Source organism: Pseudophryne corroboree, chromosome 1 (assembly GCF_028390025.1).
Source record: "Pseudophryne corroboree isolate aPseCor3 chromosome 1, aPseCor3.hap2, whole genome shotgun sequence".
NCBI classification, from domain to species: domain Eukaryota; kingdom Metazoa; phylum Chordata; class Amphibia; order Anura; family Myobatrachidae; genus Pseudophryne; species Pseudophryne corroboree.
Genome location: NC_086444.1, coordinates 307,772,947 through 307,796,650, shown reverse-complemented (window position 1 = coordinate 307,796,650; position 23,704 = coordinate 307,772,947). Strand labels below are relative to the sequence as shown.

Sequence of the window (23,704 nt, the reverse complement as noted above, 5' to 3'; positions counted from 1 at the left end):
TGTAATGAGTGTCCCTGGAGGAGCTCTGTGACTTGCTGCTGCAAGCAGAGGAAGGCGCCAGTGAGCCGCTGTTCCCGCTCTGAGTTAGCGCCACCCCCTTTTATGGCGTCGGAGCTGTGTGTTTATTAATACTGGCTAAAGTCTACTTATGGTGCCAAACATAGTATGAGTACCTGTTTCCACCAAAACAAATTCCAGTGTACGCTGGGGGACTATGGGATCCCTCCATGGAAGGTCCGTATGCCGCCCTGCACCCTGGAACCGGCAGATCCCCCTAGCGGGGTCCCCAGCTTCTTCTCACCACTCTTCTACCTTCAGGATTCTGTTAGGGGTGTGCAGCATGCTGCAGTTGTGTGTGCTAAGGCACCGTGCCCGTGGTACAACAACCTCTCAGGACGGTGGTCCTACAGCGGGGAAGCGGCTCTGACGGGTGTGGTATGAGTTACTGGCGGCCAGGTCCTCATCGACGAGCATACCGGCGCCGGGATCCCAACCGCCGGCTTGCCAACAGCGGGGAGAGCACAAATGAGCCCCTTGTGGGCACGGTGGCGCGCTACTCTATCTATTCTCCCTCCAGGGGGGTTGTGGACCCCCAAGAGGGAGAAAAGTTGTCAGTATGCCAGTTGTCGGGATTCCGGCGCCGGTATACTGTGCGCTGGGATTCCAACAACCGGTATACTGAATACCACCCGCTCTGACACCTAACAGAGGCCGGTGACCATTCCCCCAACTTCCTCTGTGCAGGTATGCTGTTGCCCAAATAGCATACCAAAAAACAAACAAAAAAAAAACGTTTAAAATAAACTGAAGAAAAATCCTCTGGAGCTCCAGTGTGCGCATTTCCTCCTGAGGACACATTTTTCTAAACTGGCTGTGGGAGGAGGCATAGAGGGGAGGAGCCAGCACACCCAGTTGAATAAATTTTAAAGTGCACCGACTCCTTTGGATGCCCATCTATACCCCATCGTGACCCCAGTATCCCTTACTGATGCTCAAGAAAATATGATTAACGACCCAATGTGATTTTAACTAATCAGGAGTGTATTTATCTTATAAGGAATATATGAAATAGGTTTGAATGTAGGAGTTAAATGTTTAGATAATTTAGTAGCATGCATGTCTGGCTACATAATAAAGGTTGTATGTATATATAATAGGGAATTAGGTAATGTCTGCATACATATACTACAGTATATGTCTGCTTCACAGCAAATAAATAATTAGAATCCAGTAGTTTCATGGGCTGCATTATATGTAAACATACTGGTATACACTGGGGTTTGTTAGTTAAAGATCACACGCAAACCTCTGCATACATGTAGCAAATGTAAACCAGCTATTGCCCAGTTACAGTGCAGGCCAGAGACAGTGACAACATAAGATCAATTGAACTACTACCATCAAATCCCAATTGTTGATACTAACACCCGAGGCAAACAAATATATTTACACTTCAAATAATCAAAAGAAAGTTATTGATGAATAAAGAAATACCAAATTTTATGACCCCAAAATACATTCCCTGCTTGCCACCTTGGGGCAGACAATCTGACATGTTTTACAACACTTTGGCATCTAGCAACCTAATAATTATCAGTTACAATAGGAATATATTTGGATTGCCGAGGTCAAAGACAGAGAGGCGTGCAGTGTGACATTAGAATGGTCACAGCTTGTATAAGTTTAATAAAATTGGCAAACATGTTTTCAGTGGTTAGCATTCAGGTAATTTATACTACTGCCAAGTCCCCCATTAAACAGGGTATAAGGTAACACAAGAATATACAATTAATACAAAACCAGCACTTTTGAAGAACAAAAACCTATCTAGAAACGTAGACCATTAAGTGCATTCTTGTTCAGTGCGCTAGGCCATGGTGAATGTATGGGATTGGATATAGGTACGTCCATTCCTCAAACACAATTCTGTGTCACAATGCTTAATCCTCTTGCTCTTTTGCTGCAGCACACTATAAAAGGTGAGACGTTTGTGTTTCTCCTGAGTGAAGTATTACTAAAGACAAGAGCACCATCACTTACAGCCACCTGCTTTGTGCCATGCTGATACGCCTGCTGGTCACTTAGCAGCGGCTAATAGTGAATTATATGCACCACATTAATTACTGATTATCATTTATATATGATTGTGCTTGATGGTTTCTGTTTCCAGAGATTTCTTTTTCTCTTTTTTTTTTTTTTAAGCAGGGACTTCAACATTGGCTCTGTCTCATTCATTAGTACATGGCTGATTCATAGCAGGAGAGCCTGTTCCAGGGCTCAGGGAGCAATTGAACAACACACTTCAATCTTCACGCAGATATGCTTCAGGAACCTCATCCTCAAGACTGATGATGGGACTGCCTCCATCCGGGGGATGGTCCTTGTCCTGTGTAATTGTTTTCCTGATCTCCTCACTCAAAGAAGCAGCCAACAGGGCCTCTGCCTTAAGCGCAAGCTCCCGTGTCTCCTGTACTTGTGTTTGCACCAGCTGTATGTGATTTCGTACTATAACAGAGGCTTGATCTGCACCTATGAATTAAAAATGAATATTTTGTTTAGAATAAAAAATGTAAATTAATCACTTGCCTGCCACTAACATAAGCGTCCGCAGCCAGAAGTGCGTTTCCTTGACCATGTCGCATCCCATACATTAGTGATGCTGCTCTGCTTCCACCATTTTTATGGAGGAAATCTGTTCTGCCAATATGCAGTACAGATCTCCTGCTCTTGCTCCGAACCCCTGGGAGTGACTGGCAACATCACTCCCAGAATGCCATGTGAACGGCACTCTGGGGCGCATGAGCCTAAACTAAATGTTCTAAGAGGGGAACATAGTTTCCCCCAGCACAAGTATGCTGATCTCTGCATGTGCAAGGAGCAGCTGCAGACAGTGATGTGTGGTGAGGGCTGTCATACTCCGATACACTCCAGAGTTTTGACTATAAAAATAATACAAATTTTTTTTTTTATAACTTATAAATATCATCTTTGTCTCAGTCTAATCATTATTATACTCAAACCCACCACCAAAAGCACGTGTGTGTGTGTGTGTGCGTGTGTAAATCCGGCTCTGACACTAGTCAGTGCCTGCCCGGCTATTGACATCACTAGTCCCCCAGGCTCCGTTGCTATCTGCAATAAGGTGAGGAGGCGGGGCTATGACACGTGGGAGAGGGGTGTGTCAAGAAATATGGGGGGTGGGGAGGAATGTGTATGCTGCCCCACAAGTAGTTTTTTGGGCTTGGCGTGGTTTTGAAAATTACTTACATATATACTGACACATGGGGCGGGGGACACTAAACTGTGGAGGCCCATTGGCACTAGGGGTGAGGGTGGTTGCTCTGACAATGGGAACTACTACTACTACGGGTTTGATAATGCTGAGGATCTTTTGTCACTGTGGCAACCAAATGTTGGATGGTAGGCGAATTTACAATGGGGCCTATAGACAAGGCAGGGTAAATACAAAACACCCCCTAGGTATATTTAAATAAATTTTTTTAGAATGCATTCTAAACTTTATTAAATGATTTAAAAAAAAAAAAAAAAAAAAACGATAATTTCTGACAGTTTTTTTTGGGGGGGGAAATAATAGGATTTTAATACCTACCGGTAAATCCTTTTCTCTTAGTCCGTAGAGGATGCTGGGGACTCCAAAAGGACCATGGGGTATAGACGGGATCCACAGGAGACATGGGCACTTTAAGACTTTAATGGGCGTGAAATGGTTCCTCCCTCTATGCCCCTCCTCCAGACCTCAGTTATAGGAACTGTGCCCAGAGGAGACGGACATTTCGAGGAAAAGGATTTTGTTAAACTAAGGTTGAGACACCTACCAGCTCACACCACAACACACCGTACAACATGGCATTTAACTAAAACCAGGTAACAGCGTGAACCAAAGAGATCAGCAACAGGCTGACCTTAACCGAAACACAACCTTTGCGTAACAAAAGCAATAACCATTAACAAGTACTGCAGGAAAAAGTCCGCACTGGGACGGGCGCCCAGCATCCTCTACGGACTAAGAGAAAAGGATTTACCGGTAGGTATTAAAATCCTATTTTCTCCTACGTCCTTAAGGATGCTGGGGACTCCAAAAGGACCATGGGGTTTGTACCAAAGCTCAAGACCGGGCGGGAGAGTGCGGATGACTCTGCAGCACCGATTGAGCAAACATGAGGTCCTCATCAGCTAGGGTATCAAACTTGTAGAATTTTGCAAAAGTGTTTGAACCCGACCAAGTAGCTGCTCGGCAAAGTTGTAACGCCGAGACACCCCAGGCAGCCGCCCAAGACGAGCCCACCCTCCTAGTGGTATGGGCCTTCACCGATTTCGGTAACGGCAATCCAGCCGTAGAATGAGCATGCTGAAACGTATTACAGATCCAGCGTGCAATAGTCCGCTTAGAAGCAGGAGCCCCAACCTTGTTGGAAGCATACAGGACAAACAGTGCCTCTGTTTTCCTATTACGAGCCGTTCTGGCTACATAAATCTTCAAAGCTCTGACCACATCGAGAGACTTTGACTCAGCCAAGGTTTCAGTAGCCACAGGTACCACAATAGGTTGGTTCATGTGAAACGAAGAAACCACCTTTGGGAGAAATTGTTGACGAGTCCTCAACTCCGCTCTATCTACATGGAAAACCAAGTAGGGGCTTTTGTGAGACAAAGCCGCCAACTCTGACACCCGCCTTGTGGACGCCAAGGCCAATAGCATGACCACTTTCCAAGTGAGAAATTTAAACTCAACCTTTTGTAAAGGTTCAAACCAATGCGACGTAAGGAACTGTAACACCACGTTAAGGTCCCATGGTGCCACTGGGGGCACAAATGGAGGCTGGATGTGCAGCACGCCCTTCACGAAAGTCTGTACTTCTGGAAGCGAGGCCAATTCCTTTTGAAAGAAAATAGATAAGCCGAGATCTGCACTTTAATGGAGCCTAACTTAAGGCCCGCATCCACACCAGCTTGCAAAAAATGGAGAAAACGACCCAGCTGAAATTCTTCCGTAGGCGCCTTCTTGGATTCGCACCAAGACACACATTTTCTCCAAATACGGTGGTAATGCTTCGCCATTACCTCCTTTCTAGCTTTCAGTAGAGTGGGGATGACCTCTCCGGGAATACCCTTTCGAGCTAGGATTTGGCGTTCAACCGCCATGCCGTCAAACGCAACTGTGGTAAGTCTTGGAACACGCACGGCCCCTGCTGTACTAGATCCTCTCTTAGAGGAAGAGGCCAGGGATCTCCTATGAGTAATTCCTGAAGATACGGATACCAGGCCCTCCGTGGACAATCTGGAACAACGAGTATCGCCTGAACCCTTGTTCTTCTTATGATCCTTATCACCCTTGGGATGAGAGGAAGTGGAGGGAACACACAGACCGACTAAAACACCCACGGTGTCACTAGAGCGTCCACAGCTACTGTCTGAGGGTCCCTCGACCTGGAACAATATGTCTGAAGCTTCTTGTTGAGGCGAGACGCCATCATGTCTATTTGAAGAATTCCCCAACAACCTGTCACTTCTGCAAAGACCTCTTGATGAAGACCCAACTCTCCTGGATGGAGATAGTGTCTGCTGAGGAAGTCTGCTTCCCAGTTCTCCACGCCTGGAATGAAGACCGCTGACAGAGCGCTTGCATGTTTTTCCGCCCAGCGAAGAATCTTTGTGGCCTCCGCCATCGCCGCTCTGCTCCTTGTTCTGCCTTGGCGGTTTATGTGCGCCACCGCTGTTATGTTGTCTGACTGAATCAGGACGGGTAGGCCGCGCAGCAGATGTTCCACTTGTGGAAGGCCGTTGTAGATGGCCCTTAATTCCAGAATGTTTATGTGTAGACAAGCTTCTTGGCTTGACCATTTTCCCTGGAAATTTACCCCCTGTGTGACTGCTCCCCAACCTCGGAGACTCGCATCCGTGGTCACCAAGATCCAAATCTTGGATCCCGAACCTGCGACCGTCTAGAAGGTGAGAAAGTTGGAGCCACCACAGGAGAGAAATCCTGGCCCTGGGGGACAGGCTTATCTTCCGGTGCATGTGTAGATGGGACCCGGACCACTTGTTCAACAGGTCCCACTGAAAAGTTCTTGCCGCCACCATTTTCCCCAGCACTCGAGTGCATTGATGAATCGACACTCTTGCCGGTTTCAGAAGCTTCTTGACCATGTTCTGGATTTCCAGAGCTTTTTCCAACGGGAGAAAAATTCTCTGTAGTTCCGTGTCCAGAATCATGCCCAAAAACGACAGCCGTGTTGTCGGAATCAACTGCGACTTTGGCAAATTTAGGAGCCAGCCATGTTGTTGAGAATTGTCAGGGAGAGCGCATCGTTTTTTTTAGCAACTGCTCCTGTGATCTCGCCTTTATCAGGAGATCGTCCAAGTACGGGATAATTGTGACCCATTGCTTGCGCAGGAGTACCATAATTTCCGCCATTAACTTGGTGAAAATCCTCGGGTCCGCGGAAAGACCAAACGTCAACGTCTGAAACTGGTAGTGACAATCCTGAACAGCGAACCTCAGGTACGCCTGATGTGGAGGATATATGGGGACATGTAGGTAAGCATCCTTTATGTCGACAAACACCATAAAATCCCCCCTCCAGACTGGAGATCAATGCTCGGAGAGATTCCATCTTGAATTTGAATTTTTTTTAAATACAGATTGAGGGATTTTAAGTTCAGAATCGGTCTGACCGAGCCATCCAGTTTCGGGACCACGAACAGGGTTGAATAAAACCCTTTCCCCCGCTGTAACGGGGGTACCTCGACAATGACTTGCTGCCGACACAGCTTTTGTATTGCCGCACACACTACCTCTCTTACCGGAAGAAAAGCTGGCAAGGTCGATTTGAAAAATCGGTGCGGAGGCACGTCTTGAAACTCCAGTTTGTATCCTTGGGTCACAATTTCCAGCACCCAAGGATCCAGGCCCTAGTGAACCCAGACCTGACTGAAGAGCTGAAGACGTGCCCCCACCGGTGCGGACTTCTGCAGCGGAGCCCCAGCGTCATGCGGTGGATTTGGCAGAAGCCGGGGAGGACTTCTGCTCCTGGGAGCTTGCCACAGCCGGCGATCTTTTTCCTTTTCCCTTACCTCTAGCAGCAAGGAAAGAGGACCCTCGTCCTTTCCTGAATTTATGAGACCAAAAGGACTGCATCTGGTATTGAGGAGTTTTCTTTTGCTGTGGAGGGACAAAAGGCAAAAAGGACGACTTACCCGCGGTAGCTGTAGAAACCAGGTCTGCGAGGCCTTCACCAAACAAAACTTCACCTTTGAAGGGCAGAGCCTTCATAGCCTTTTTAGAATCAGCATCACCATTTCATTGATGCGTCCACAACGCCCTCCTAGCTGAGATTGCCATGGCATTGGCCCTTGAAGCCAAGAGGCCAATATCTCTCGCAGCGTCCTTTAGATAGACAGCAGCGTCCCTGATGTGACCCAGCGTCAAAAGCACGCTTTCCCTATCCAGGGTGTCTATTTCAGATATTTCACGGCCGGCCTGAGCAGCGTACCCGTAGTGACATAAATAGATTTCAAGGTAGTTTCCTGCCTACGATCGGCAGGATCTTTAAGTGCTGCCGTGTCCGGGGACGGTAGCGCCACCTTCTTGGACAAACGCGCCAGGGGAGGTACCTCAAGGAAGAACTGTAGTCTTCTGCAGCCTCTGAAGTCTTCTTGCTTCTGCTACTCACCTGGCTTCTTACTTCAGACTCTGTGAGGGGGACGGCGGCGTGGCTCCGGGAACGAACAACTAGGCTATACCAAGTGATCAGACCCTCTGGAGCTAATGGTGTCCAGTAGCCTAAGAAGCAGAGCCTTTGAACTCACAGAAGTAGGTCTGATTCTCTCCCCATCAGTCTCACGAAGCAGGGAGCCTGTTGCCAGCAGTGCTCCCTGAAAATAATAAACCTAACAAAAGTATTTTTTAGAGAAACTCTGTAGAGCTCCCCTAGTGTGTGGCCAGTCTCCTCTGGGCACAGAATCTAACTGAGGTCTGGAGGAGGGGCATAGAGGGAGGAGCCAGTTCACGCCCATTAAAGTCTTAAAGTGCCCATGTCTCCTGCGGATCCCGTCTATACCCCATGGTCCTTTTGGAGTCCCCAGCATCCTCTAGGAAAGGAGAAAAAAAGGTTACGGAAAAAAAAAAGCAAAAAATAAGTCTGCACATGCAGTTAACATGACACTACTGCTACACTTACGGTAAAACCAATGTTCGCCTTTTTATTTTATTACTTTCGGTTCCCAGAAATGAACTTCTGTATAGTTCAATCCTATAAATGTATCCCAAAGGCCAGCTACTTGCCTAGATTACAGAAATACTACTTAAGGTGTGGCACATTTTGCAGGCTCTAGAAATAAACCTAGTCTACACACAAAGGAAACCTGATTAGTCTACTTTTAGCAAGCAAGTAGTGCAAATAAGGGTTGAGACAGACAAGTGAGCCAAAATTATTTTCTCCCTGCACGTGATTACCTAATAGCCATCGCAGTTATCTGTGTAGTGCCGATGCAGGACTATAATATACATAATGAACATAATATACAGTTGCAGGGTGTGTAGTGGGGGCCACACTGGACCCAGGGGCCTCGCCCACCCTGCACCCACTAAAGATACACCAATGCACAGTGAGGATAAAGTAATAGGATGGAGAAGAGAGAACAAGTCCATTAGAGCTTACAGCCTTTGAAGGAAGGAGGAACTAGGAGTGGGAACTGCAAGAGAGGGTAAGTGGACGATCAGAGCTACTGAGGAAAGAGTTATGATGGCTGATAGGCCTGTATGAAGCAGTGAGTCTTGAGGCCTCATTTGAAGGTGTGGAGACAGGCTGAAAGCTTTATAGAGTGGGGGAGGTAATTACAGAACAGTATGGCAGCACAGGAGAAAACCTGAATACGGGAGTGAGAGGATGTGATCAGACCAGAGGAGAGGAAGAGCAGAGAGTGCGGGAGGAAGTGTGGTCATAAATGTAGAAGGCAGTGAAGCAACTGAGCGCCAATGAGCAGCTAGAGTAGCAAAATAGATAAATGAGACAGGTGTCAGAGTGAAAGATTAAAGAAGAGTGAGAAAAACGCTAGAGAGAAGTAGATTGAAGTACTGTAATCAAGGCAGGGAATTAAAAGTGCATGAATGAGGATTTTGGTGGCATCCATTCTGAGGACAAGTCTGATTCTACATATACTGGTAAGGTGAAAATTGGCAGAAGTGTGAGAGAGCAGAAGAAGTAGAGGATGATGCTTAGGCGGCGTAAATATCTGACAGACCAACCAAGCAGCCGTTTATGGTAAGCATACACAATTACCATTCGGCACCCAGTTGAGATGTCAGTCACTGAGGTCTCTGCAACAAATGTAGGGGCAGTTGAGGGGTCGCCCATACACACAGCCAGAAGCGCCAATTTACAGATGCATCCTCATACATCTAGCCTCAATATGCCACACAGTGTGAGATGCCTGGTGTGACTGAGCCACCAGATCCCGTGTAACTCTGCTAGCATGGAGTGTCTTTTTTGGACAAAAATGCATCTTAGTCGCACAATGTGGCTAGGACACACCAGGAAATTGTGCCGATTAAATTGATATGCGACACTTGTATATTGTGTGACAGAGTCTATCTACGGAGCACAATGGAACTTGTATTGCAAAAAAGCTTTGGCTGCTACATTGTAGCACTTTGCATACAGATTTAAGGGTATATTCAATTGAAGTCGGATCCATTCCAACATGCATTTGTCGGAAATGGATCCGACCAGGGCTATTCAAATGGCCATCTCAATTCGACAGCAGCATTGTAGGAGGATGTGTCACCGCCGCCAGACCTCACGGCAGCATCCACCCGGCTCCAGCAAGCGAGACCTCACTTGCTGGTGCCAGGTGGACGTTGCCGTGAGCGGCGGCTGTGCCACATCCTCCTACAACACTGCTGCAGCGCTGCTTCCCCACCCGTCTCCAGCTGGAGCCAGGTGGACGTTGCCGTGAGCGGCGGCTGTGCCACATCCTCCTGCAAATGCTGTGTTGTAGCCGCGGCTCTCCCCCGTTTCCTCCTCTCAGCTCCCTCATGTCCCTCATCTTAGTCCGACTTTTTTTTAAAGTCGAATTGAGATGGTCGGAAAGGGGGCCAAAACACTTCCAACAGACGGCAGCTTTCGACTTCAATTGAATATACCCTTGGGAGACTCAGGGGTAGCGGCTTTATAGCAGCATGGATCGTCTACAGGAAGGAACATCGACAAGATGTAACAACATCTTGTCTGCTGAAGCTGGGGAGTGAACACTCTCCCCTCTGGTGATCCCCACATGAGACCACAGAGCATCAGCTTAGTGTTGATAAGAAAAGGTGAGTAGCGAGAGCACACGCTCAAGTCAGAGACTCTAGACGCGGAGGCTATGGCAAGCATGATGACAGTCTTCCACATGAGCCAATAAAGGTCTAAAACATCCAATGGTTCAAAAGGAGAGTCCTGAAGAGCCCTCACCACCAAGGCCAAATACCAAGGAGCCACCAAGGGAATGAAGAGAGGTTGAATATTGAGGACACCCTGCAAAAGTGTCTGTACGCCTGGGAAGAAGGCCACCTTTCTTTAGAAGAGGACCAAGAGCCGATACTTGGACCTTAATGGAGAAAAGACAAAGGGCCCTATTCAGGTTTGTTAGCAAACCAAAAAAGCACACTTATGGGCAAGATGGGGCAGATGTAACGTGCAGAGAGATTTAGATTTGGATGAGGTATGTTAAAACTGAATCTAAATTGCAAGGTAAAAATAAAGCAGCCAGTATTTACCATGCACAGAAACAATATAACCCACCAAATCTAAATCTCTCTACACATGTACATCCAGAAAATGGCAGGTTTCCGCCCAGAAGCACCAGCTTCCTGTCAGTCAAACAGCCGTTGCATTGCGATCACGATTTGTACGCAATTTCTGTTGCTCTTTTTGCTCACACATGCGCAATGCAAATGCTGTGCATGCGCAGTCGTTCGATAATTGAGCGGATTGCGAATCGCAAATTTTACCATCCTTACTGAATAAGGTCCTCAGTTCACTGACCGAACAATCAAAATAAGTCTTCCAGACTTGATAGTAAATCCTAACCAAGAAGTTTTCTAGCGTAAAGCAATGTCTGGATGACAGAATCTGAGAACACTTTAGCCCTTAGGATGGATATCGCAATAGCCACCCTGTCATAGGCAGGCTAGGTCCAGGTTCAGACACGGACCCTGCAACAGAAGACCCAATGAAGAGGATATTGAAGAACCAAGAAGGTCAGCGTATCTAACCCAGCATGGTCAATCCACCCTCCAACTTCAGTCTGAAATTGGAGGGATGATGTATGTAAATGAGAGAGAAGTTCCAATAAACCACGACGGCATCCTTCAGAAGGGTTCCCCGGGTTCTTGGTGCAGGAGCTGTATCGAGAAAGCTAGTGATTAAAGGACCAGCATCTGGAACACCTGTGGGTGAAGAGACCACTCACCGAGTGAACGACCTGGTGGCTTAGGAAGTCCTCCTCCCAAGTCTAGACACCTGGAATGTAAACCGCTGACAGAGCTGTAAGAAAATGCTTGGTCCACAGGAGAATGTGTTTCACCTCATTCACTGCACCTCGACTGCGGGTGCCGCCTTGATGATTTTTGTAAGCGACCATAGTCATTGTCTGACTGAATCCTGACAGAGCTGTGCAGGTGAAGAGGTTTAGCCTGGCAGAGTGTTTGGTAGATCACAAAAAGCACCAGAATATTTATCAGGAGTACAGCCTCCAGAGCAGTCTATCGTCCCTGAAAGGTGTGCTGACAAGTCACGCACCCCAGCCCCAAAGGTTAATTTTGATGGTGGACAGGGCCCAGCAGACCTTTGTTTGAGTGAGAGTGATGGAGCCACCACATTAAGGAGTGGCAAACCTACTGAGACAGAATAATTGTCTGAAATCTGAGATGAAGGTAGGAGCAGTTCTACCGGGAGCTCCAACTGTAGAGGTCTGGAATGAATCTGGCATACCCCACCATGTCAAAGGTTGAGACTACAGTGCCCAGTACCTGCATGCAGGAGTGAATTGACACTTTGCTCCGACAAAGGAAGGATAGAATCTTGGTCTGAAGATATTAAATTGTCCCTGGGAAGAAACACTCACCAACCCTGGAGTACAGTAAGGCTCCAGGTAGAACATCTCCTGAGATGGAGAAATGGTGGACTTCCATTAATTAATCATCCATCCGTGGAACTGAAGGAAGTTCACAGTGAGACAGAAAGATACTGGAGACTGAGCCAGAAGAAGGAGATCACCCAAATATGGAAGAACGTGAATCCCCTTGTGTCCGATATTCGCCTCGATTACCACCAGTACTTTTGTGAACACACAAAGAACCATAGATAGACCACGTGGTAATGCTCGCAACTGGAAGTGATCCTCTCATATCACAAACCTGAGGAAACGCTGGTGATTGTCCTGTATGGGAATATGCAAGCATGCATCCTGAAAATCTAAGGGGGACCATGAAATCCCCCAGTTCCAGAGCCAGGATGACTGAGTGAAGAGATTCCATTCAGAACAGAGGAACTTGGAGAAACTGGTGGCGCAACTTCAGGTTGAGGATGGAGTGGAAGGAATTGTTCAAGGTTGGTGTAAAAAATAAGATTTTACTTACCGATAAATCTATTTCTCGTAGTCCGTAGTGGATGCTGGGACTCCGTCAGGACCATGGGGAATAGCGGCTCCGCAGGAGACAGGGCACAAAATTTAAAAGTTTGACCACTAGGTGGTGTGTACTGGCTCCTCCCCCTATGACCCTCCTCCAAGCCTCAGTTAGGATACTGTGCCCGGACGAGCGTACACAATAAGGAAGGATTTTGAATCCCGGGTAAGACTCATACCAGCCACACCAATCACACCGTACAACTTGTGATCTGAACCCAGTTAACAGTATGACAAACGTAGGAGCCTCTGAACAGACGGCTCACAACAATAACAACCCGATTTTTTTGTAACAATAACTATGTACAAGTATTGCAGACAATCCGCACTTGGGATGGGCGCCCAGCATCCACTACGGACTACGAGAAATAGATTTATCGGTAAGTAAAATCTTATTTTCTCTGACATCCTAGTGGATGCTGGGACTCCGTCAGGACCATGGGGATTATACCAAAGCTCCCAAACGGGCGGGAGAGTGCGGATGACTCTGCAGCACCGAATGAGAGAACTCCAGGTCCTCCTTAGCCAGGGTATCAAATTTGTAGAATTTTACAAACGTGTTCTCCCCTGACCACGTAGCTGCTCGGCAGAGTTGTAATGCCGAGACCCCTCGGGCAGCCGCCCAAGATGAGCCCACCTTCCTTGTGGAATGGGCCTTGACAGATTTAGGCTGTGGCAGGCCTGCCACAGAATGTGCAAGTTGAATTGTGCTACAAATCCAACGAGCAATCGTCTGCTTAGAAGCAGGAGCACCCAGCTTGTTGGGTGCATACAGTATAAACAGCGAGTCAGATTTTCTGACTCCAGCCGTCCTTGAAATATATATTTTCAATGCTCTGACAACGTCCAGTAACTTGGAATCCTCCAAATCGCTAGTAGCCGCAGGCACCACAATAGGCTGGTTCAGGTGAAACGCTGAAACCACCTTAGGCAGAAAGTGAGGACGCGTCCGCAGTTCTGCCCTGTCCGAATGGAAAATCAGATATGGGCTTTTATACGATAAAGCCGCCAATTCTGACACTCTCCTGGCTGAAGCCAGGGCCAGTAGCATGGTTACTTTCCATGTAAGATATTTCAAATCCACCGATTTGAGTGGCTCAAACCAATGGGATTTGAGAAAATCCAAAACTACATTAAGATCCCACGGTGCCACTGGGGGCACAACCGGGGGCTCTATATGTAGTACTCCTTTTACAAAAGTCTGGACTTCAGGAACTGAAGCCAATTCTTTCTGGAAGAAAATCGACAGGGCCGAAATTTGAACCTTAATGGACCCTAATTTGAGGCCCATAGACAATCCTGTTTGCAGGAAATGTAGGAATCGACCCAGTTGAAATTCCTCCGTCGGGGCCTTCCTGGCCTCACACCACGCAACATATTTTCTCCAAATGCGGTGATAATGTTGTGCAGTCACCTCCTTCCTGGCTTTTACCAGGGTAGGGATGACCTCTTCCGGAATGCCTTTTTCCCTTAGGATTCGGCGTTCAACCGCCATGCCGTCAAACGCAGCCGCGGTAAGTCTTGGAATAGACACGGTCCCTGCTGAAGCAGGTCCCTTCTTAGAGGTAGAGGCCACGGATCTTCCGTGAGCATCTCCTGAAGTTCCGGGTACCAAGTTCTTCTTGGCCAATCCGGAGCCACGAGTATCGTTCTTACTCCCCTTTGCCGTATAATTCTCAGTACTTTTGGTATGAGAGGCAGAGGAGGAAACACATACACTGACTGGTACACCCATGGTGTTACCAGAGCGTCTACAGCTATTGCCTGAGGGTCTCTTGACCTGGCGCAATACCTGTCCAGTTTTTTGTTGAGGCGGGACGCCATCATGTCCACCATTGGTCTTTCCCAATGGACCACAATCATGTGGAAGACTTCTGGATGAAGTCCCCACTCTCCCGGGTGCAGATCGTGTCTGCTGAGGAAGTCTGCTTCCCAGTTGTCCACTCCCGGGATGAACACAGCCGACAGTGCTAACACATGATTTTCTGCCCAGCGGAGAATCCTTGCAGCTTCTGCCATTGCCCTCCTGCTTCTTGTGCCGCCCTGTCTGTTTACGTGGGCGACTGCCGTGATGTTGTCCGACTGAATCAACACCGGCTGACCCTGAAGCAGAGGTTTTGCCAGGCTTAGAGCATTGTAGATTGCTCTTAGCTCCAGTATATTTATGTGAAGAGACGTCTCCAGGCTTGACCACACGCCCTGGAAGTTTCTTCCCTGTGTGACTGCTCCCCAGCCTCTCAGGCTGGCATCCGTGGTCACTAGGACCCAGTCCTGTATGCCGAATCTGCGGCCCTCTAACAGATGAGCACTCTGCAACCACCATAGCAGAGACACTCTTGTCCTTGTGGACAATTTTATCCGCTGATGCATCTGCAGATGCGATCCGGACCATTTGTCCAGCAGATCCCACTGAAAAGTTCGTGCATGGAATCTGCCGAATGGAATCGCTTCGTAAGAAGCTACCATTTTTCCCAGGACTCTTGTGCATTGATGCACAGATACTTTTCCTGGTTTTAGGAGGTTCCTGACTAGATCGGATAACTCCCTGGCTTTCTCCTCCGGAAGAAATACCTTTTTCTGAACAGTGTCCAGAATCATCCCTAGGAACAACAGACGTGTCGTCGGGATCAGTTGGGATTTTGGAAAATTCAGAATCCACCCGTGTTGTTGGAGCACTACTTGGGTTAGTGCTACTCCGACCTCCAGCTGTTCTCTGGATCTTGCCCTTATCAGGAGATCGTCCAAGTAAGGGATAATTAAGACGCCTTCTCTTTGAAGAAGGATCATCATTTCGGCCATTACCTTGGTAAAGACCCGGGGTGCCGTGGACAATCCAAACGGCAGCGTCTGAAACTGATGATGACAGTTTTGGACCACGAACCTGAGGTACCCTTGGTGTGAAGGACAAATTGGAACATGAAGGTAAGCATCCTTGATGTCCAAGGACACCATAAAATCCCCTTCTTCCAGATTCGCTATCACTGCTCTGAGTGACTCCATCTTGAACTTGAATTTTTGTATGTACAGGTTCAGAGATTTTAGATTTAGAATCGGTCTTACCGAGCCGTCCGGCTTCGGTACCACAAATAGCGTGGAGTAATACCCCTGTCCCTGTTGTAGGAGGGGTACCTTGACTATCACCTGCTGAGAATACAGCTTGTGAATGGCCTCCAATACCGTCGCCCTGTCGGAGGGAGACGTTGGCAAAGCAGACTTTAGGAAACGGCGAGGAGGGGACTTCTCGAATTCCAACCTGTAACCCTGAGATACTACCTGCAGGATCCAGGGGTCCACCTGCGAGTGAGCCCACTGTGCGCTGAAATGTTTGAGGCGACCCCCCACCGCCCCTGAGTCTGCTTGTAAGGTCCCAGCGTCATGCTGACGCCTTTGTAGAAGCCGGGGAGGGCTTCTGCTCCTGGGAAGGAGCTGCTTGTTGCAGTCTCTTACCCTTTCCTTTGCCTCGGGGCAAATAGGAATGTCCTTTTGCTCGTTTGTTCTTATAGGAACGAAAGGACTGCGGCTGAAAAGCCTGCGGCTTTTTCTGCTGGGAGGTGACCTGGGGTAAAAAGGTGGATTTTCCGGCCGTTGCCGTGGCCACCAGATCCGATAGACCGACCCCAAATAATTCCTCCCCCTTATACGGCAATACTTCCATATGTCGTTTGGAATCCGCATCACCTGACCACTGGCGCGTCCATAAACTTCTTCTGGCAGATATGGACATCGCACTTACTCTTGATGCCAGAGTGCAAATATCTCTCTGTGCATCTCGCATATAAAGAAATGCATCCTTTAACTGCTCTATAGTCAGTAAAATACTGTCCCTATCCAGGGTATCAATATTTTCAGACAGTGACTCCGACCAAGCCACGCCAGCACTGCACATCCAGGCTGAGGCGATTGCTGGTCTCAGTATAACACCCGTATGTGTGTATATACTTTTTAATGTATTCTCCAGCCTCCTATCAGCTGGATCCTTGAGGGCGGCCGTATCAGGAGACGGTAACGCCACTTGCTTTGATAAGCGTGTGAGCGCCTTATCCACCCTAGGAGGTGTTTCCCAGCGCGCCCTAACCTCTGGCGGGAAAGGGTATAATGCCAATAACTTCTTTGAAATTAGCAGTTTTCTATCTGGGGTAACCCACGCTTCATCACACACTTCATTCAGTTCCTCTGATTCAGGAAAAACTATCGGTAGTTTTTTCACACCCCACATAATACCCTTTTTTGTGGTACTTGCAGTATCAGAGATATGCAAAGCCTCCTTCATTGCCGTGATCATATAACGTGTGGCCCTACTGGAAAATACGTTTGTTTCTTCACCGTCGACACTGGATTCAGTGTCAGTGTCTGGGTCTGTGTCGACCGATTGAGGTAAAGGGCGTTTTACAGCCCCTGACGGTGTCTGAGACGCCTGGACAGGTACTAACTGGTTTGCCGGCTGTCTCATGTCGTCAACCGACTTTTGTAGCGTGCTGACACTATCCCGTAATTCCATAAACAAAGCCATCCATTCTGGTGTCGACTCCCTAGGGGGTGACATCACCATTACAGGCAATTGCTCCGCCTCCACGCCAACATCGTCCTCATACATGTCGACACACACGTACCGACACACAGCAGACACACAGGGAATGCTCTGATAGAAGACAGGACCCCACTAGCCCTTTGGGGAGACAGAGGGAGAGTTTGCCAGCACACACCCAAGCGCTATAAATATATATAAGGACAACCTTAATAAGTGTGTTCCCTTTATAGCAGCTCAAATATTATAAATATCGCCAATAAGTGCCCCCCCTCTCTGTTTTTACCCTGTTTCTGTAGTGCAGTGCAGGGGAGAGTCCTGGGAGCCTTCCTCGCAGCGGAGCTGGGCAGGAAAATGGCGCTGTGTGCTGAGGAGAATAGGCCCCGCCCCCTTTTCGGCGGGCTTCTTCTCCCGGTTTTTTTGGAACCTGGCAGGGGTTAAATACATCCATATAGCCCCAGGGGCTATATGTGATATATTTTAGCCAGAATAGGTATATTACATTGCTGCCCAGGGCGCCCCCCCCAGCGCCCTGCACCCTCGGTGACCGCTGGTGTGAAGTGTGCGGAGAGCAATGGCGCACAGCTGCAGTGCTGTGCGCTACCTCATGAAGACTGAGACGTCTTCTGCCGCCGGTTTCTGGACCTCTTCTCTATTCGGCATCTGCAAGGGGGTCGGCGGCGCGGCTCCGGTGACCCATCCAGGCTGTACCTGTGATCGTCCCTCTGGAGCTAGTGTCCAGTAGCCTAAGAAGCAAATCCATCCTGCACGCAGGTGAGTTCACTTCTTCTCCCCTAAGTCCCTCGTTGCAGTGAGCCTGTTGCCAGCAGGACTCACTGAAAATAAAAAACCTAACAAACTTTTTCTAAGCAGCTCTTTAGGAGAGCCACCTAGATTGCACCCTGCTCGGACGGGCACAAAAACCTAACTGAGGCTTGGAGGAGGGTCATAGGGGGAGGAGCCAGTACACACCACCTAGTGGTCAAACTTTTAAATTTTGTGCCCTGTCTCCTGCGGAGCCGCTATTCCCCATGGTCCTGACGGAGTCCCAGCATCCACTAGGACGTCAGAGAAAGTTCCTTTCTGAGAAGGGGAACTGGAATAATAACATGGGAGGCCAGAAGAGACTGAATGGACTCACTTAAGGCCACTGCTTTCCCAGGATCAACTAGAAGACTGTGGAAAAGAATTGTTACTGGAGACCAAAGGAGTTGATGAGGGAGGAGATGTAAACAAGATAAGAGAAGGGGGTCAAGAACAGATTTTGGGGAACACTAACAGGTGGGGGGAAAGTGAGAAGAGGTCAGAGGAGGAGACTAAGTAGGAGCAGTTAGGTAGGATGACAACAGGAGAGGACAGAGTTGCGGAGCCCAAAGGAGGAGTGTATTAAGGAGGAAAGAATGGTCCATAGTATCAAAGGCTGCAGATAGGACCAGAAGGATGAACAGAGAACTGACCCTTGGATTTACCAATAAGAAAAATGTTAGTGACCTTAGTGAGGGGCATTTCTGTGGAGTGGAGGAGGTTGAAACCAGACTGGAGTGGGTCAGGGAGTGAATGGAGGGAAAGGAAAGTGGTGGGGCAGCTACAGACAAATCTCTCAGAAGGGAGGAGAGTAGGCAAAGACTTCATTGCCATTGGCTACGGAGAAGGAGGACATTGGGTACAGGCAGCTGGAGTTAACAGAAGATAGGACAAGAGTGGACTGATTTGTAGATGTTCTGGTGAATAGCATCAATTTGGATGTGATATAGGTGACAGAGTCAAAGGTCACTAAGGGAGGAAGTTAAGGAAGGGATGAGGGACAAAGAAGTGTGCTGAAGGTGGCAAGGATTAGAGGACTAGGAGGAGATGAGAAACTTGAAATAATATTGTTTGGAGAGATATATGGCACAGTTGTAGGAGGATAGCATGAATCTGATATGAGTAATTCAACTTGAAAGCGTGACTTCCTTCAATGTCACTTAGTGGGGTAAGAGCATTTTTTTGGAGGAAGCAGGGAGTGCTAAGGTTAAGATGTGGACTGATTGAGCATAAATCATAATGGACAGCAGAGGTACCCTGTGTAACCAATTCTGGAAGTAGGAAAACAGTTTGGTACCAATTCTCTAAGTATGAACTATACCCAAGTTTTTAGATTTCTAAACTAAATACTTGTAAATAGATTTATTTCCTCACTTACTTCGGTATCATGTCTGCATCTTCTCCATCAACCTCAACCTCATATGTCTTGCATCTTCTCCATCAACCTCAACCTCATATGTCTTTGTTTAGTTATTATGTAATATTGTTACTCTGACCTTGCGGTGCTGCAGATTTTTGTGTCGCTTAATAAATTAGCAGTGTAAGGTAATTCTGTAGTGTGTACTTACCAGCCTGGTAAGCTGCTTCGGCCGCCATCTCTGAAAGACTCACAGCACGCATCCAGCAAGCCTCATACTTCAGATACTGTTCCTGCAGAATCTTCATCTAGAACCAATGTAAAGTATAATCTGTTGGCAGTGAAAAATTTCAAGAGCTTGGTAATGTCACCACTCCAGTCAAGGGTGGGGGTTGATAGACAGACAGTGTCTAGTTAGACAGTCAATAGCTAAACACTATGTTAGACAGACATTAGGTCGACATGAAAAAGGTAGACCGTACAAAAGGTTGGCAGGGTAAAAAGGTCGACATGAAAATGGTCAACACAAAAAAAGGTAGACACCATGGGGTAAATTTACTAAGATGAGAGTTCTATTTAAGATGGGATGTTGCCCATAGCAACTAATCAGATTCTACTTCTCATTTATCTAGCACCTTCTAGAAGATAATACCTGGAATCTGATTGGTTGCTATGGGCAGCATCCCATATTAAATAGAACTCCCATCTTAGTAAATTTACCCCCATGTTTTTTACATTTTTGTGGTTTGTCTGGATAGTTTTGTCACCTGGGACCCCCAATTGTAGAAAAGTATACACTCGCCACTCTTCGAGCTCGGTGGCTCGCCACAAGGTTTATAACAAACTCTATGCTGACATGGATAGCAAAGGTATGAAATGGTCCAAAACATGTATAATAAAATGTTAAAAAAAACACGTGTATCTTTTTTATAATGTCGACCATTTTCATGTCAATCTTTTGTCTGTTTACCTTTTTTCATGTCGACCTTTTGACCCCGTCGACCTAATGTCTGTCTAACATATGGTGTCTATCTATTGACTGTCTAACTAAACACTGTCTATCAACCGGATACCCCAGTCAAAGTAATTTGTATAATTCAATAACCCGGTTACTGTAAGCCACCGGAATGTGAGGACTGGCATACACTAGCATTGTATTTGTGTCTTCTGCCCGCAAAAAAAAGAAAGAAAAGAAAACAAAGCAAGTTAGTAGTTATTCATTTTAAGCAGGTGTCTTATTCAGTAAATTAATACACTAACACAAAATACAATTTTGTAGCTTTGAGATTAACACTATAGGGATAATTAATCATATACCATGTGCTAAGCTATGTAGAGATGCTCAGAAAAATAGGATTTTAATTACCTACCGGTAAATCCTTTTCTCGTAGTCTGTAGAGGATACTGGGAATCTATTTAGTACCATGGGGTATAGACAGGTCCACTAGGAACCATGGGCACTTTAAGAATTTGATAGTGTGCACTGGCTCCTCCCTCTATGCCCCTCCTACCAGACTCAGTCTAGGAAACTATGCCCGAGGAGATGGACATACTTTGAGAGAAGGACATAAAAGGATAGTGGTGAGATTCTGAACCAGCACACACAAACAAGAGGAAAGCCATGCTAACCAAGCTTGAAAACAGCAACAGCTGAACCCAACAACAATACTTAACCTAGTAACAGCGCAGGAAGTACAAAGCACTGGGCGGGCGCCCAGTATCCTCTACGGACTAAGAGAAAAGGATTTACTGGTAGGTAAATAAAATCCTATTTTCTCATACATCCTAGAGGATACTGGGGATCCATTTAGTACCATGGGGAAGTACTAAAGCTCCCAAACCGGGTGGGCGAGTGCTGAGGTTCCTGCAGAACAGATTGACCAAACTGAAGGTCCTCAGAGGCCAAAGTATCGAACTTGTAGAACTTTGCAAACGTGTTCGAATCTGACCAAGTAGCTGCTTGGCAGAGCTGTAAGGCCGAGACACCGTGGGCAGCCGCCCAAGAAAAACCCACCGACCTAGTCGAGTGGTCCTGTACAGATTAAGGAATCGGCAATCCTGACGTGGAATAAGCATGCTGGATAGTAAGCCTGATCCAGCGCGCAATTAACTGCTTTGAAGCAGGACACCCAATCTTATTGGGATCATAAAGAACAAACAGCGAGTTCGATTTTCTGTGACGAGCTGTTCGCTTTACATAGACCTTCAAAGCCCTTGCAACATTCAAAGACTTTGAAGTAGCAGAAGTGTCGGTAACAACAGGAACCAGAATAGGTTGGTTGATGTGAAATGCAGACACCCCTTTAGGAAGAAATTGCTTACAAGTTCCGAGTTCAGCTCTGTCTTCATGGAAAATTAAATAGGGGCTCTTGTGAGACAACGCCCCCCAGCTCCGACACACCTCATGCTGAAGCCAAGGCCAACAATGTAACAGTCTTCCACGTAAGATATTTTACGTCTACCTCCTGTAACGGTTCAAACCAGGCCGATTGGAGGAACTGCAGCACCAAATTGAGATCCCAAAGCGCTGTGGGAGGCACAAAGGGAGGTTGGATGTGCAGAACACCTTTCAAGAACATCTGGACCTCAGGGAGAGAAGCCAATTGTTTCTGAAAGAAAATGGACAAGGCTGAAATCTGGACTTTAATGGAGCCCAGACATAGGCCCAAATCCACACCTGACTGCAGAAAAAGCAGTAAACGTCCCAGATGAAATTCCACCGCAGAATATTTTCTGCTCTCACACCAAGAGATGTATTTCTTTCAAATACGGTGGTAATGTTTAGAGGTTACCCCCTTTCTGGCTTGGATTATAGTCGGGATGACCTTGTCAGGGATACCTCTCTGGACTAGAATCACCCGTTCAACTTCCATGCCGTTAAACGTAGCTGCGGTAAGTCTTGATAGACGAACGGGCCCTGTTGCAGAAGATCCTCACGAAGAGGTAGAGACCACGGATCTTCGAGTAACATCTCTAAAAGGTCCGCGTACCAGGCCCTTCTTGGCCAGTCCGGAGCAATGAGTATTGCTTGAACCTTTTCCCTTTTTATTCTTTTGAGAATTCTTGGGATCAGAGAAAGTGGAGGAAACACGTACACCATCTGATAGACCCATGGAGTTGTCAGAGCATCTACCGCCACTGCCTGTGGGTCTCTTGACCTGGAACAATACAGCTTGAGCTTCTTGTTGAGACGAGAGGCCATCATGTCGATTTGTGGATATCCCCACCGAAGTGTCAAGCACCTGAACACTTCTGGGTAAAGTCCCCACTCCCCCGGTTGCAAGTCGTGTCTGCTGAGGAAGCCTGCTTCCCAGTTGACTACTCCCGGAATGAAGACCGCTGACAACACCACAGCGTGTTTTTCTACCCAGAGGAGAATTATGGTCACCTCTGACAATGCTGCTCTGCTTTTCGTTCCACCCTGTCGGTTTATGTACGTTACCACCGTCACAATGTCCGACTGGACCTGAATGGCCTGATCTCGAAGAAAATATGAGGCCTGCAGAAGGGCGAATTTCAGATTGCTGATTGGAAGGATGACTTCCTGACTTGACCATCTTCCCTGAAACTGCACCCCCTGGGTGACTGCTCCTCAACCTCTGAAGCTTTCGTCTGTAGTTAGTAGAATCCAATTCTGAATCCCGAACCATCGACCCTCAATTAGGTGAGAAGCGTGAAGCCACCATAGAAGAGAAATCCTGGCTCTTGGCGACAGACGGATCCTCTGGTGCATGTGAAGATGCAATCCGGACCATTTGTCCAACAGATCGATCTGGAAAGGTCTTGCATGGAACCTTCCGTACTGAAGCACCTCATAAGAGGCTACCATTTTCCCCAGAAGGTGAATGCATAGATGCACAGATATCCGGGTTGGCTTCAGGACATCCAGAACCATCAACTGGATTACCAATGCCTTTTCCAATGGAAGGAACACCTTCTGTGACTCTGTCCAGTATCATCCCCAGGAATGGAAGCCTCCGTGTTGGCTCTAGGTGAGATTTTGGAAGGTTCAGAATCCACCTGTGATCCCGGAGTAGTCGGGTTGAGAGGGCAATGCTGTCCAACAACCTCTCCATGGACGGCGCCTTTATCCGAAGATCGTCCGGGTACGGAATTATGTTTACTCCCTGCTTGCAGAGAAGAAACATCATCTCTGCCATCACCTTGGTGAACACCCTCGGTGCCGTGGAGAGACCAAATGGCAGGGCCTGGAACTGGTAGTGACAGTCCTGCAGTGCAAACCGTAGATAAGCCTGATGAGGCGGCCAGATCGGAATGTGAAGGTACGCATCCCTGATATCCAGAGACACTAGGAATTCCCCTTCCTC

The 23,704-nt window shown here is 47.5% G+C and overlaps 1 protein-coding gene across 1 annotated transcript in view; it reads right to left on the bottom strand.

Annotated features, from left to right (window-relative positions):
* Nucleotides 1-1,645: 1,645 nt before the first annotated feature.
* The window catches only part of DIABLO (diablo IAP-binding mitochondrial protein), a 54,425-nt gene continuing 32,366 nt past the window's right edge, over nucleotides 1,646-23,704 (bottom strand). The window contains exons 6-7 of the mRNA XM_063964465.1: nucleotides 19,588-19,684; nucleotides 1,646-2,529 (exon numbers count right to left, since the gene is read on the bottom strand). Coding sequence (XP_063820535.1) covers nucleotides 2,303-2,529; nucleotides 19,588-19,684 — 324 coding nt within the window. The 3' untranslated portion in view covers nucleotides 1,646-2,302. The remainder of the gene's footprint in view (nucleotides 2,530-19,587; nucleotides 19,685-23,704) is intronic.